Raw genomic sequence first — 15427 nt, forward strand, 5'->3', positions numbered from 1 at the left:
AGGACTCGGCGGGCTGAGGCGCGGCGGCAGCAGCCGCACGGGGTGCGCGGGGCGCGGCGGCCGGAGCCCGGGGCCCGCCATGGGCCGCCCCGAGCGGGGCGCGCTCCGGCCGCTGGTGCTGCTGCTGTTGCTGCTGCAGCTCCAGCATCTCGCGGCGGCGGCAGATCCACAGCGCGGCGGCGAAGGTGCGTGAGGCTGGTCCCTGGCCGGGCTCTGAGCCGCCGGAGCCGCCAACAAAGCGCGGCCCGGGGACCGGGATGCGGGTTGCGCTGGGGCCCCGAGCCCGGGCCTGGGTGGGTTAGGCTTTTCCGGACCCAGTTATCCTTCAATTTTCCCTCGACCCCCTCCCCCGCGGCTCCCGGTGTTGTTGGCTCTGCCCTCTGGCACCTGCTCCTGGGGGATGGGCCCCGTGGGGGCCAGGCGGGCCGGGAACTTTGCAGGTTAGGGGTGGTCATTGATGATTTTGGGTGGGCTGCGTGAATCTCGCCAGTGGGGTTTATTTGACACGCACGCCTCGCGGCGGCGGTGAGAGCTGAACCGGGAGACTTCCCCGCTTGACAATGCGTTTCCGGCGACCCCTGCGCGCCGCGGAGAAAGAGGGGCTGCGTGCGAGGGGGATGTGCCCGCAGCGCCCAGTGCTTGCGTCGCGGCGTGTTCGGGGGCTCCCTGTGGGCCATGTCTGCGTAGATCTCTGGCTATGGGCCGTGAGTGCGAGTGAGTGTTCTAAATGGGGGGTATAGTCAAATCGTGTGACACGGACAGTGTGCTTGGCCTCGTCGTGCCACGGAGTAGCCCGCCATCCCGTTACCATTCCCCTCCTTCCGGATCGAGGGTGCCCGAGGCCTCCCGAGGTCGTTGGCTCCATCATCGCCCCCTCTCCTGCACCCCAGTAGACCCCTCCCCCCAGCCAGGACTGCGCTATCCGCCACCCTGCTCACGCCCCCATCTTCCCCGCGCAGGGCCGGTCAAAGAGTGTGAAGAAGACCAATTCCGGTGCCGGAATGAGCGCTGCATCCCCTCCGTGTGGAGGTGCGACGAGGACGACGACTGCTCGGACAACAGCGACGAGGACGACTGCCGTGAGTGGCCGGCGGGGGAGGAAGGCACCGGGGCGGGGGCGGGGGGCTCCTTGCTCAACGCACACGTGGCTGCAGCCGCCGCTGGGCCACCTGCGTGGATCTCACTGCCAGGAAGCTGCCCAGGCGCCGCCTTCCTTAGGATTGGGTGGCCCTTGGCGACCCAGCGTGAGCTGGGCGTCCAGCGTGTCCTAATGAGGTCGGGGGCGGAGCCCCAGTCGGTGTGGCCCAGGAGGATGGCGCGCCACGCCCGGGTTGCTGGGCCGGAACGGGACCGTCCCTGTACGCGTCTAGCTTCCTGCGATCGGGTACTCCTGGACTCCTGCGTCGGCCCCACGGAACGCACCGGTGTTTCAAAGTTCCAGGCAATTCCGGGCTTCGCCAGGCTCCTTTCCTTGCTGGTTTTTTGTGAATGAATGGGCTCCCCGGGGCCCCTGATTGGCTAGGCGAGGACCACCCCATAGGCCCCCGTGGCCGGAGCGGCCAATCGTGGAGCCGGAGGGTGTGCAGTTTTCTGGCGCCCAGGGTGCAGGGGCCCTGCCCCGGCCCCGCCCCGGCCACACCTCCGCATGCATCTCTTGGGTTGCTAGAGCTGGCAAGGCCCTGGCGCTGGCTCCTGCTTCTTTTCTGCCTAGTCACGGTGGAGAGTTTTTTGTGCCACCCTGGGCTCTACTGCCAGCCCGGCTCGGGCATGAGTCATGGGGCAGACTAGGAAGGAGGGGGCCGGGAGGAACGGTTTGCTTCCTGGAGAGGGCCCGAGGATTGCGAGGCTGCTCGTGAACCCTCCGTGGTGGCCGTGTGCACGTGGCGGGCCTTCTTTGCTGAGTGTGGTGTTTGTACCCTTGGGCGCTACAGCTTTGCAAGTTCTTTCCTGGGGTGTTTGTGGGACAGAAGTGAGTTCGCCGGCAGTTACCGTGAAGGAGTGTATTTCCAGGAACAGAAAAACAGGGCTCTTTAGAAACAGACGCAGGTGGTCATTATTCATCGTTACTGAATGCCTGCTCTGTGCCAGCACTGGGGCACTTTGGACAACAGGCCCACTCCTGCAGGCCAGGGAGGCCCATAGGCTCTGCAGGAGGGCAACAGGTGGACAGATCCACAGCACCACACAGTGGCAGGATGGGTAGAGGGACACCTGGACCGACACTGTGTTGAGTCCTTGAGGCTTTTGTGTTTGTTTGTTTGTTTTATCATGGGTTTGCCAGTCAGCCTCTGGATTCATTCTCAGACCCAACCCAGAGTTGGTTCTGTGTTTTGGCCCTTCCCGTCCTGTCTCTATCTTCTCACCTGACCACTCGGACTAATCGTTCTTGCCCTGTATTTGAACACCAGTTCTCTTCGTGTAATTGGAAGTAACGAGACTAACATGTGCTGACCATTCATTAGCTGTGTGCCCGCACCGTGGTAAGTGCTTATCTTGCATAAGCTCCTTTAATCTTCTGAACAGCCCTGTTTTACAGACTAAAGAAACTGAGGCACTGAGAGATTAAGTTGAGCTATTGAGCTGCTAAGTAAGAGCTTGAATTTAATTCTTAGCCCAGTCATAACCCTCACCATTTATTTCCCAGGGCTATTGAAACAATGAAAATGGTAGGGCTGGAGTAAAATATTGCAGTGAGTGTCCTCCCTGGGAGTTGTTCTGTGGTTCCCCTTAGTGCGGGAGTGCCAAGGATGAGGCAAGGAAAGGGAAACTGCGAGTCTGGGTTGGTTTTACCTTATCTCCCTGGCTCTGTACAACAACAGTCTTGTGCGGGTTTTTCTTGTCATCCCCGTTTGTAGATAGGGATGCTGTCTCAGAGAAGTTGAGTGATTTGCCCAAGGTCACACAGCTGAGAGTGACAGAACTTGGTCAGGATGTCCACGTGCCTCCTAGCTTAGGAGTACTGCCTGCTGCAGTGGGGAGTGTGGTGCAGAAGGACCCAAAAAGGTGACCCAGCTGTGTCGCGCTACGTGTTCAAAAATGGTCTTTCGTCATTCCTTGCTTCCTCATGTGGGGAGTTTCCCCCACTGTGGGCAGCCTGCCCAACCTGCATTTCCTTGAAGTACCCTCCCCTCAAGTCTGTTGGCTCCTCCCTGAGCAGTCTCTCTGCCTTATACCTGACCCCCTCTTTGTCACTCCGACCCTTCTATCCCGTGAGAGAGCCTGAGCCACCCTACCTCTGGGCCTGCAAAATGGGTGTTGCCCTCTGTCAGTGAAGTCTGTGTGAGGCAGAATGAGTGCAAGCTCCCAACGGGGCCAGGATGCAGCCCGTGACTACCAATACCCGATGGAGGCTGGAGGGAGGAAGCTTTTACATTGAGGAGGCCAAGGAAGACTTCCTGGAGGAGGAGACAGCTAAGCCAGGCCTTGAAAGATGGTAACTAATATCATTCGCTCAAGGCTTACCATTTAAAAATAGGTGGTGCGGTCCCCATGTTGTGGAGGAGGAAACAAGAGTTCAGAGAGGTGAAACGACCGCCCCGCCCCGGAAAGTCACACAGCTCCTCAGGGTTAGAGCAAGAACTCAGACCAAGGCCTTCTAAGTCCTGATCTTCATCCACAGTGGGTGGGACTTGGCACTTACCAGAGACACTGGTAGAGCCGGGAGGATGGGGAAGTGAAGTGCTCATGGGGCTTCAGCTCCTAGCTCAGAAGAGCTTCAAAGCGGAGGAAAAGGCTGGAAGCCTGAGGACTATGCTCAAGGAAGCCCAGAGGCGGCCCAGGTAGGCAAAGTGAGGTGGGATCCCCGACTGTGGACCTGGGTCACGTAGGCCAGTTGGCTCCTTGGCCTCAGTTTCCTGTTGCTCTTTAGTGTCTGGGGACAGAGACGGGGGTTCTGGTCTCTGGCCAGCCCTTTGCTCCCGGAGTAACAGCAGCAACAGTGAACACTTACCGCGCCCTTGCATTGGCCCAGGCGTTGTGCCGAGATTCCACATGCGTCACCTCATTATCCTCGGTTCTGTAAAATGGGGCAAGTCTCTGAAGTACCTGCATTAGCCCCATTTTACAAAGGAACAGAGCAGTTAAGTAACTGGCCCATGGGTATTTGATGTTTAAGTGAAATTGCTGGGGTGTGAATGCAGGCGGCCAACTATGGCACCTGTGCTGCCCCAAGCACCAGCTGATGACCTCAGGCAGGACCTCCCAGATCTCCATTTCCTCCCTTGAGGTGACATCAAGCCTCCGCCCACCCCCTCCCTCATGCCCGCAGCTCTGTGCTCCTCCTTGGGGCCGGGCTGCGTGTACAGGTAGACTGGTTTTGTGCTCAAATTCTTCCACCTTGTTCATGCTTCTTCAGCTTGCCCTTGTACTCCCAGCCCCCATCAGCCCTCCATCCTAGGTTTAATAACAAATGGCCGCAGTGAGGTCTCCCATGGCTGAGAGTTCATTAGCTGGGCAAGGCCAGGCTGCAGGAGCACAGAGGCTTGCTGGGAAGCAGCCTTGTAAATAATTAAAGCTCGGCCACAGCTCCCAGCTGGGCCTTGCAGCCAGCATCTGGCCTTCAGAGGGCTGCCTGGCCTTGGCCCTGGTCTCACACCCCAGACCCTAGGCCCCGCTTCATCCCCTTTTTGGATGGACTCATCAGAGAGACAGTATTACTCCCCTCTGAACTGCGACCTCCATGTGACCAGGCAACGCCACCATTCACAGCCTTCCTGAGGCTCCCACATACCCACAGAATAAAGTCAGCTTAGGCCTCTCTGCATTTGGCTCTCTGTGACTGGCTCCTGTTGCCACTCCCCTCCAGCCTCTTCCTTTGAGCCCGCAACACTGAGCTGTAGCTTCTCTCTCACTCTGGCCTTCCTGCTGCTTCTCACCTCCAGGCCTTTGTGCTTGTCATTTCCTCTGCCTGGGTCGCTCTTTCTGCTCCCTCACCTGGCTACCTTCTTATTGCCATCTTAGAAGATTCAGTGCGGGTGTCCCCTCCTCCAGGAAGCCCTCCCTGCTACCCTCTATTCCCAAGGCCAAGATACAGGAGTGAAGAGAGTGAGAAGGGACTTAGGGAGCCGTGTTGAAATCGTAACTCAGTGGGGCCCTAAATCAGACACACATAGTTTTCTATCCCAGCTGGGACCTTTGTTTGATAGGACTTGGGAGTGACGATAGTCTCTCCTTCCCAAAGATATTCTGAGGATTGTGTGCCAATGAGGCAATGTGCCTGATGAGCAGCAGGTGTTCAATGAATGGTACTAGGTGTGATGGTTCTCGGAGGGAGGAGCTTCACTGAGTCTCTAGGAACCTCACTGCAGGTCACCCAAGAGCCCCCTGCTTCCCCTGCCTCCATTTGCTTAGCAAGATGTCGGAAGGTTCCTGCACTGGGGATTGCCTCAGCCAGTGGGCTTCCCGGTAATGGTGGATGTGGTGCCAAGGCCATTTAAATGGACCTGGATGTGGCAGAAAGGTACCCAAGGAGGGGTTGAGGGAAGAAATGAGCCAAACAGGCCTGATTGGTCTCACTGGGTGAGTGGCCTGGGGCCCTGGGAGAGGCAGAGGATGGCTGCCCTCAGGCCCTGTGTTGGTCCCGAAGCTGGTTTCCGTCCTGTCTGGCCTGTATTCCTTTCCTCCTGGCTGTGCCTGCTAAAGGAAGGAAACCCTACAGCCCCCATAGCTCCTCCCAGCAGGCCCCAAGCTTCCCTGTCTTCTAGATCCAGGCTTGTGCCCCCAGGGCCAGCCCCTGTGAGCCTTGGGAGCGTTTGCTGAAGACTCTCCCTCAGGGTCTTTCCACAGGCCCTCCCTGGACAGAGTTGTGCTCTGTGAGCCCCTCCGCTTTCTCAAGACTGCAGCCCCCTCCCGGCCTCCACCCCCCAGGGGCAGTAGGCCTCAGGGTTGGTTGGCTCCATCCTCCCTAGTTGTCATTGGGCAGCTGGCTTGACAGTTTTTCCCATCCTGGGGAAATACCAGCAGCAGGTGAAGCCAGAGAGATGCCCCCTGGGGAGAGGATAGGGAGCAGCAGAGTATAGGACCGGATTGTACCCCCTCAAGCCATAAAACCAAATGGAATCCAGCTCTCCTGGCTCCAGGGTTAGTAGTCAGAGCCCTGGGCCAGCTCCGCCCCCAGGAAGCCAGACCTGGGGCCCCACTTCTAAGCAGTGCTGGTAACACCTGCCCCCCCTTCCGAGATCTTGCATATCCAGATCACTGAGTCTTTGAAGGCCTGGTGGAGAGGCCACCCCTGGCCAGGTTGCCTTCCCTGACCCCTTGTCCTCCAGCTCTCCTGTTCCTGAGTTCCTACAACATGTCCTTGTTCTTCCCTCAGTCTCAGATCCTCCTCTACATTGTCTGTTCTGCCACCCTCATGCTGGGCACTAGGGATTCTGAAAGAAGTAGTTCCCTAGAGGGAATTACACATAACAGACTTTGGCCACTTAACCCATGCCTGGCACCGCGTTGGGCAATTTGCATTCGTTAGCTTTGCTACTCACAACCCTGTGAGGGCTATTTTCTTATTATTCCCATTTTAAAGATGGTGAAACTGAGGCCCAAAGAGAAGTGACTTGGCAACGTCATGAGGCTGAAGTGGTGGAGCCAGGATTTGATTCGAGTCCATCTGGTCTGGAGCCTGGACGCTTCCTCAGACTCTTCCTCTCCCAAGGACTCTTCTGCTCTTGTGGGGGTGAGAGAGCCTGGGGCTCAGAGGATGTAGAGGAAGTGGGTTAGTAGCAGCGATGTCCCAGGCTGCAGGTTTCTAGCCTGGCAGGGACTCTTCTCTGGAGACGCCCATGGAGCATCAACATACGGTGCTCCTTGTGCAGCCTCCCACAGGTGTGACCCTCCACAGTTTCCAAGGCCTCTCTTGGCCATTGCCTGTGAGGTGGAGATTACTGTTCCACCTGTATGGATAGGGAAACTGAGGACCTGGCAAATTGCCACTGATACAGGTGCATTGCTCTATGAGTGGAAAGATGTTTCCTCCAGGAAAGTTCAAGAGCCCAAGTCATCAGGACCATCCATCGAGACATCAGAGTGTGGTCTTCATTTCTCTGAACTTCCCATGCAAGTCCCTGATCCTAGGTCTTTGCACGTACTTCCCTGATGACCACCCATCCCTCAACACCTAGCTCATGGCCACCTCCGTGAAGCCTTCCCCAGCTTTTTAACCTCTTCTGTGTCTGGATGCTCATGGCTTTGTGCACCCTTGTCATAGCCCCTCATAGGAAGTCCAGGTTACGAGGGAGTGTCTGAGCAATTTGAGGTGACCCACAGGGTCTGGCACAGGGGAAGTGTTTGGAGGATGGCATATGAATGAATAAACATGATCGAGGAAACGTCACCTACTTTTGAGGGTGAGAAGCTGATACTGGTCAGATGGGGGGCCCTTGAGGACCAGGAAGGGAGCTGGGTCACTTGAAGCCCAGAGAGTGCCGGTGGCTTATTGGCAGTCACACAGGGCCTGGACTGCCTCCTTGCATGTGCGTGTGGGCTTCTTAGTGCCCACCCTGCAGACTTGGGTGCTTTTCCAGCCCTAGGCTTCAGAAACTGAAACCAAAGCCCTGGTGTCCAGAAATCGGCCCTAGATGTCATCAGGGACCCATTCTCAGAACCAGGGTGACCTCACTCCCTGGGCTGGACTTGAATCAAGACAGCCATGCTCCCCCCTCCCCCTGCCATCCCTGCCCTTTCTCTTCCCTGCTGGATCAGGGAACAAGGTGTTCTCAGGATGAGGGCTGGGCACGGACTTCTGCACAAGAAGCGGCTAGGGGCTCCCACCCTGGGCCTTACCTGCCCCTGAATTGCTCATCTAAAATCATGTTAATTATAATAGGAGTTAATGAGTGTGCTTGCTGCTGAGGACTTTCTCATGCAAGACCTCCCACAGCCAGTACCGTAAAGGATCATCACTGCACTTCACAAAGGCAAGAGCTGAGGCTGCAGGAGATGAGGTCACTTGCTCCGGGCAGCCCAGCTGGTCAGTGGCAGGACTGGGCCACGCCTGTCCGGCTGCAGTCTACCACAAGTGAAAGGAAGCCATATGCGCTCACACATCCCAGTCACAACAGCGAGGGTGGCCTGGGGGGCCTTGCTTCCTTCCCACGCACCCCAGGCATCCCGCTTGCCAGCCCCTACCAGTGGGTATACTGGCTCCCTCCTGAGCGGCTCTGGCCCCCGGGTGCCCTCAAGCATGAGCTGGGCCCCTGAGCGGCAATTTTAATCCCCAGCCATGATTGTCTGGCGCCTCTCATAAGCTGCTGAATGTCACAGACCCCAGGAATAGCCCCTCAGCCCGAGTGGTTCAGGAAGGGGCCCTGTGAGTTCTTCACCTGCTGCACCCGGTGTGACCTCTGTGTCCCTGGCAGGGCCCAGCCCAGATGCCCACAAGCTAGCCGCTTTGGGGGTATAGAGCCCAGCACACATCAGGCACCTCAGGATGCCCTGTGGTAACTGGGAGAGTCCCCCAGGAGAGGCAGGGATGTGAGGCTCCCAGTTCCTGTGACCACTCATGCCCTCTACATGTAACCTGCCCTTGGAACATGGCAGAACAGACAGCCCAAAGCCTCTCTGGGAACTACCAGTCTGGGTCTGTGGGAATGGTCATGTGGCCAACATCCTCCCCTGGTCACTGACCTTGAGGTGCCACAAGGAACTTTATCCCAGACACTCTGGAGACTATTTCTTTCTTTTTTAAAAAACTTTGTTTTTTTAACGTTTATTCATTTTTGAGAGACAGAGAGAGACCGAGCACAAACAGGGGAGGGGCAGAGAGAGAGGGAGAGACAGAATCTGAGGCAGGCTCCAGCTCTGAGCTGTCAGCACACAGCCCAACGTGGGGCTCAAACTCACGAACCGTGAGATCACTATCCGAGCCAAAGTCAGACACTCAACCGACTGAGCCACCCAGGCGCCCCCCAACTCAGTTGATTTTATCTTTCCAGTGGAAATTACTTTGATTATATAAAAGTAATTTTCTACTTGTAATTTCAAGAAAAACACAAGCAATACAGAGAAGCAAAAAGAAGAAGGTGACGGTCAGCCTCGGTTATACCGTCACGTAAGCAGCATCTCCTCCCAGAGGATTTTCTCTGCTTGTGAGCGGGTGTGCATGAACACACGCATTTTTTTTCTTTTAACAAAAATGAGGCTGTGTTAATGCTAATTGTTTTCTCCCCACGTCAAGCATGACTTTCTTTGTCAATAACAGTAGAGTCATATCATTGTTTCCCAGGGCTAGTCAGTCATCCAATGCAGGAATCTTCCATAACTTAACTATACAGTCTCCTATTGATAGACGTGTGTTTAGTTGCTTCTGTTTTTTGTCCTGTTGTCCACAGCCCTGGGATACGCATCCTTGTACTGTATGTATACCTTTGTGCATTCGTCCTTAAGATGAATTCTTAGGAAAGACATTGCCGAGCACATCCATTTCCGTCCTTACCATGGTGTTCTCTCGAGGTAACGCTTTCCCACCTCACTGCCACACCTCTAAATCTCCACAGCCCTTCCCGGCCAGGCAGGCAGCCCGCAGGACCTCCTTGAGCACAGGGCCCCCTGATCTCCGCCCCGTGGGTCAGACAAAGTAGCCAGATCTGGGCCACGCAAAGCAAAGCAAGGAGAAAGGACAACGATGTTCTGGCCTCAAGGACTCCCTACCCCCACCAAAGAAAACAAAAGGGAACAAAACCAGTCTTCATTCTTCTCCAGATATTTGTAGAATCCATTCCCACATCATTGTAATCGTTGTTCTGTATCGGCCTGTAACTTGCTGAGTAACCTTGGGCCAGTGTCTCTCCCTCTCTGAACTTATTTCCCCTTACCCATTGTTCCTTGCTCCACCTGCCCTGCAAACAGCAGTCTGAGCAGACTCCTCCTCCCTGGAGCTGGCTCAGGGTCGGTCCTGGCCTGGGGGTGGGGGACCTATGGCCTTTGAGCTCCTTACTGCCTGGGAAGGGTTAGTAGGAGCATTGCTGGCTTGGTGGGTGGATTCTGGGCAGGCAGACAGAGGGTAGTGGACTTCGTAGGATCTCCTTCCAGAACTCAGCCCCGAGGCCCAGGCTCCTCGGGCCACTCTCCCTTCTGCCCTTTTTCCTGTGCCCATGATTGTGCTGGGTGTAGTGGCGGAATGGACAAAAACAGACCCACGGGCCCCGTGACTAGCTAGGGTCCCTGGTGTGGGTCTTCTATTCTGAGCTTTAGATCCCTCGGTCTGTGAAACAGGATAATAAGCCCACGTCTCAGAGGTGTGCGGGCTGATGTCCTGCTCAGAACCTGGCCCTGAAATTGAGCATCTCTGTTCCCCTTCCCTAGCCTGTGATCCCTGCCAAGGGAACGGCCAAGCAGAGGGACTGTCAGCAGTTTCCCTCCTCACCCAGCAAGGACACAAGAGGGGCAGCTCCTGGAATGGTAGCGGGAGAGATGTAGGTCAACTGGCCAGTTGGGAGAACTCGGCTGCCTGGAAGTTTAGCAGCTTCTCGGATTGGGAGGGTCTGGAGGAACCCGGCCACTCTGCTCCCATCTGCTTTGGGGGCCCCAGGGCGACTGCTTCCGGCATGGTCTGAGGGAGCTGGCCAAGCAGAGGGGCCCAGGAGAACTGGGTAACTAGCGAGCCTGGCATGGTTAGTTATCCAGAGAGGGCCTGAGTTCACCGACAAGGCCAGGTTAACATCAGAGAGTTGGCAGCTGATGAGAGGCAGGAAGGCCCCGTCAGGGCCAGGTTAAGCTGCTCGAGTGAATAGCTGGAGGCCAAGGGTGGGCTTTCCTGGTGGCCCGAATCCAGGGACATTCAGGCCAGCGCTTGTCCCTCCCTCCTTTACTTCCTGGACCCCGAACTGCCACCTGCTGCCCCTATCAGCCACAGAGCCCTCTCTCAGCCATGTGCACCAACACACATAGGTGTGCGTGCTCCAGGAGGGGCTGTGCACCGGGAGGGAGGTGACCCTTCTGGATATACGAAGCCTGCGGGGTCAGGGTGACGTTCTTCCTCCCACGCCCGCCAAGACAGCCGAGCCAAGCCAAGGCCAAAGTCCCCCACTGGGTGTTTGTGGCAGAGAATTATTTGTAGCTGGATAGGCGCCAGCAGTCTCTGTTCCCAGCCTGCCCCCTGCCACACCACAGCAGCCTCTCCCCGCTAAGCCCCAGCCTGCAGCCCTCTGTCTGGCCCCCACCTACCCCCACCCCGAAGGCTGAGGTTGATATAAACTCTGACCCAGATGACAGGTCCACCTCTGCCCCACCCCAGCTCCTACCTTGCCGAGTGACATTGGCAGGTCCCTGCCTCTCTTGGGGTCTCTGCTCATTAGGAGTAGGGCATCCCTCTCAGACCCAATTCTCTGGGTATCTTTTGCTTTCCCCTAAGAACCAGGTTGTTCACAGGAGCTGGAGTCTGTCATGGCCAAGCCCACGGTGTGGGGGTCGCAAGGAGCTGCCCCTTCCTGAGGCCCCGGAGTTCCAGAGCAGGGGCTGTGACATCCAACCCCTCCCACAGGGGACGTGGCCTAAACCATAGAAAACATACTACAGCCACTTGGGAGTTTCTGTCTGTTTTCCTGCTGAGTGTGACTAGACTGATTCTTTAATACCTGTGAGCTAGCCAGAACAGACTTCATATCAGCTACATGGGTGATGGTCTCCTCTCCCCTTCCCCTTCCCTTTCCCTTCCCTTTCCCTGCCTGCCACAGCTGCCTGCTTCTCAAGGGTGCGGGAACAAGCATGCCTCCTGACCCAGTGTCAGCCAGACCTGGGTTTCCCCTGTAGTTCTTCCACATCCTGGTTGGGGGCCCTGGTGCAAGTCCCTTGAACCTGAACCTCAGACTTCTGTACAGTGAGCAGTAAGTAGTCCCTGGCCTTTGCACAGCACCTGAAACCTCACTGGGTCCCACAGAGCCAGGAGCTGGGCCGTACCACAGCACAGGGGTCTGCCAGCCTGTGTGGTTACAGTTCCTGTTCTCTTTGCCACCTCCTCTCCCAGACCCTCGGCCTCCCCCTCCCTGGCCTTTGGCCTTGCCCACGCTTGCAGATTCTGTCCTGGGAGCGGAGGGCTCCGTCAGTCAACTGAACCCTGTTGAGAGCCAGTCCCCCCAGGCTCTCAGTGCCACCACACCAGGAACCAGGGAACCTCTCCTTGTCACTGACTTGCTGAGTGATCTGGGCAAGTCTCTGCCCTTCCCTGGGCCTCAGTCTCCCCATCTGTACTGGGAGAGAGTTAAGGTTGGATCTGGAGTTTGAGTTCCTGTGGGCAGCTTGTGAAATTCAGATTCCCTGGCATGGCCCAGGCCTAACCAAGACCTCTGCATGCTGTGCAACTAGGTGGGAGCCACGGATGTGAAGACTCCTCAGGCCCTCCTACCTCTGATGGCTCCTGCGTGCGTGCGTTGTGTCATCCGTGAGAGGCTCCACTGTGACACAGATAAGAGCAGGGCCTTGAGCCAGGCGGCCTGGGGGCGAGTCCGTACTTCACTTCTTCCTAGCTGGGGGACCCTGGGCAAGTTACTTCACCTCTGTGAGCCCTCATCTCATCTGTAAAATGGAGCCATCGATCCCTACCCCACAGAGTGGTTGGAGGACTGTGTGAGTTAATTTAGGGGGAACACGAAGAGTGGTCAATGCTCAGTTCAAGACTTGCTAGGTTTATGTTGACCTCCTGCTCTGAGCTCCCGTCTCCTGTCAGTCTTTCAGGAATCCCCTCCTGTGCTGGGCTCCTGTGCTGTGGTATGGAATGGGAGGAGCCAGGGAGCCCCCAAAAAGGCTCCTTTGTCCCCGCTTCTTCCCGGTGGCCCCAGGCCAGAACTTACTGTCCTAATTTAATTAGGAAGAGTCCTTCCAGGGACTTCATTAGGAAATGAGTCCAGAGCCTCAGAGACCTCTGGGAGGGGTGGGGCGCAGGAGGAGGCTGCGTTGTGTCTGACCCTGCCCAGCCCTTGGCCCTGTGCTCCAGATGTGCCCAGGAAGATAAGGGCGCTTGGTCTGTTAGCGGGGAGGGCGCAGACCCAAGACATGGAGCATGGGCAGCCAGGGCCTCCATTCTCTGTCCCCTGCCCAGCTCCAGCTGCACCACCTCTGCTCCAGGTAGGGGTAGAGGAGGTTGAGAGAGGTTTCTCTGGTTCTGTTCTGCCCACTGCTGGTACCCGCTGTCCCCAGCCTGGCACAGAGCAGGCCTTGGTGAATGTATGTTCGGTGAATGAATGAGTGAGCTGTGGCTCCTGGGGCTAGACCTGCAGCCTCATTTGGCCCAAGGAGCCTTCCCACCCCATGCCGATGCAGGGATTCTTTCAGCAGCCCTGGAGGTTGGAGTGGGGGATGTCCAACTTCTGCCTGAATACCTCCGGGGACAGGGAGCACACTAATTGACCAGATAGCTTCTTCTGTTCCTGGATAGCTCTTCCTGTTAGAAAATCTATCTTCCTTTTCAATAAGACAAGCCCTGCCGCCTGTGATCAGCTCTATTTCTGAGGCCTCTGCTCCAAGAGACTGCCTCACCCCTTCACCCCCCAAGCCTGCTCAGCGTCCCTTCCCAGCCGTGACGGCTGACATGTTATGAGACCTGAGGTAAGGCCCATTCCCCTCTTGGGCCACTGCTTCTTGGTGCCTGGCAGGCTGCACACTCTTGGGCTCTGTAAGTGCTGGCCACCTCCTGTGACTGTGACCTGCTTCCCAGGGAAGTGGAGAGTGAAGACAGGTGTGCCATGCCTAGATGTAAAGTGACATCTCTACAGACATCGTGGTCTCCTAGTTAGCAGGGCAGCAGTTCCCAGACCCCACAGTGACCTGCAACCCAGCCCATAAGCACCCCGGGCTATGGTGGGCCTCTTCTGCCCCTGGAACTAGTTCACAGCGTGGACACCACTCCAGCCTCGGTTAGGAACCTAGGGGTCAGCACCACCCCTGTCCCCTCACTGCTAAGGGTCGCTAAGTCCTTAGATTCCTCCCCTGCCCTGCCAGTCCAGGGCCTTTCCCCATCCCACTGCGCTGTCCCTAGACCAGTACAGCAGTGACAACCTAAATCTGTTCTTCTCCTCCAAACTGTTCTCTGCTCAGCAGCCAAATGCTGTCAAGCATGCAGGGCTTTGTCCCGTCCTTGCTCAGCATCCTACAGTGACGTCTACCACCCAGAGGATCAAGTCTGCTTGACTGACATTCAGGGCCCTTTAAGACATGCACCTGGCTTCTCTGCAGCCCCAGACCTCACCATCTACTTGCCCCCCAAATGCCATGGCTCTGTGCTCCAGCAGTACCCAGAATGAGGAGCAATATCACAGGGCATCGTACTCTTATATATAGTTCCCTCTGCCTGGAAGGTTCTCTGCTTGTCCAACTGCTCTTTACCTCAAGAGTCACTGATTCCAGGGACATTTTCCCTCCAGCCCCAGGTGGGTCTGGGCCTCCTCTGGGCTGTCCATCCCTGTGTTTCTGTCTGTCCTTGCCACTCTGCACCGGGATGGTCTGATCAAGAGTCTGGTTGACACCAGACCACAGGCCTCAGCGGGATGGGGCAGGGGGACCTGGCCAGAGCCTGAGGAGGAGGAGAGAAGGGAAGAAGAAGGCATGGGGTGCTCTCTGGCTTTGCATATGCCCAGTGCCCCTGCCAGCTGTTTGTACCCCTCACGTTGTATGTGTGGGGCATCGGTGTTTCTGAGAGTCTGAGCTCCAGTGTTCACCAAAGGGGTGTTCTGTGCCACTACCCTGCCAGGACCCGGGAGGTGGATCTGTAGATGGAAAGCAGGCCCTGTCTTCTGAGTGTTGGCTGCCTAACTCAATGTGTGACCTCAAGTAATCAGCTTCACTTCTCTGAACCTCAAGTTACTTTGGCTATGAAAGGGGCAGAGGGCCCAAGATACTTCCCCTTTCTCTCAGGCACATCTGTGCTGTGGCTGGGGTCAGATATGGCCCTGCAGGGCCATGAGACTATGGCTAGACCAGAACTTCCTTTCTGGAAGGAACAATTCCACAAACATTTGGCCCCTGGGGACTTCATGGGGTAGGAGTGGGCATGGGTTTTGCTCTCTTTTTAGGGGAAATACCCATGCCTGCATTTGCCCAGCAGTTGGAAGCTGCCAAGAGCTTACTCCCATCCAGGGTGATGGTTTGCTCACCAGCGTCCTGGTTTTACAACTAAAAGCCCCAAGCTACCCGCACCCTGCGAACCCCCTCCAGGTCTGCGGCAGGGCGGCCCCATTGCTTGCGGGTTCTGCTGCCAGTTGGGCAGGGCTCACTTGAGATCAAGGAAAAGGCTGAGTGTTCCCATGTTTGGGGAGGACTGGAGGAGAAAGAGAGCCCCCTTGGAAGGTCTGGAGGAGCTGGGGCATCCTGGATGGGGTGCTGGTGTGAACAGGGCCGGGTGGCATGACCATTGTTCTGTTCCTGACTCTAACATAGCTTTGTGACTGCTCTCTCCGAGCCTGTCTCCCCAGCTCTTCCTCGCTTACTTCACAGTAGTATGGTG

The 15427-nt window shown here is 56.7% G+C and overlaps 1 protein-coding gene across 5 annotated transcripts in view; it reads left to right on the forward strand.

Moving 5' to 3' along the window:
• The first annotated feature begins 20 nt into the window (after nucleotides 1-20).
• The window catches only part of LRP8 (LDL receptor related protein 8), a 75696-nt gene continuing 60289 nt past the window's right edge, over nucleotides 21-15427 (forward strand). For all 5 annotated transcript variants that reach the window (XM_049617156.1, XM_049617159.1, XM_049617158.1 and 2 more), the window contains exons 1-2: nucleotides 21-185; nucleotides 960-1079. In XM_049617156.1, the coding sequence (XP_049473113.1) occupies nucleotides 80-185; nucleotides 960-1079 (226 nt within the window). In that variant the 5' untranslated portion in view covers nucleotides 21-79. The remainder of the gene's footprint in view (nucleotides 186-959; nucleotides 1080-15427) is intronic.

The sequence above is a fragment of the Panthera uncia genome (genome assembly GCF_023721935.1).
Source record: "Panthera uncia isolate 11264 chromosome C1 unlocalized genomic scaffold, Puncia_PCG_1.0 HiC_scaffold_4, whole genome shotgun sequence".
NCBI lineage: Eukaryota > Metazoa > Chordata > Mammalia > Carnivora > Felidae > Panthera > Panthera uncia.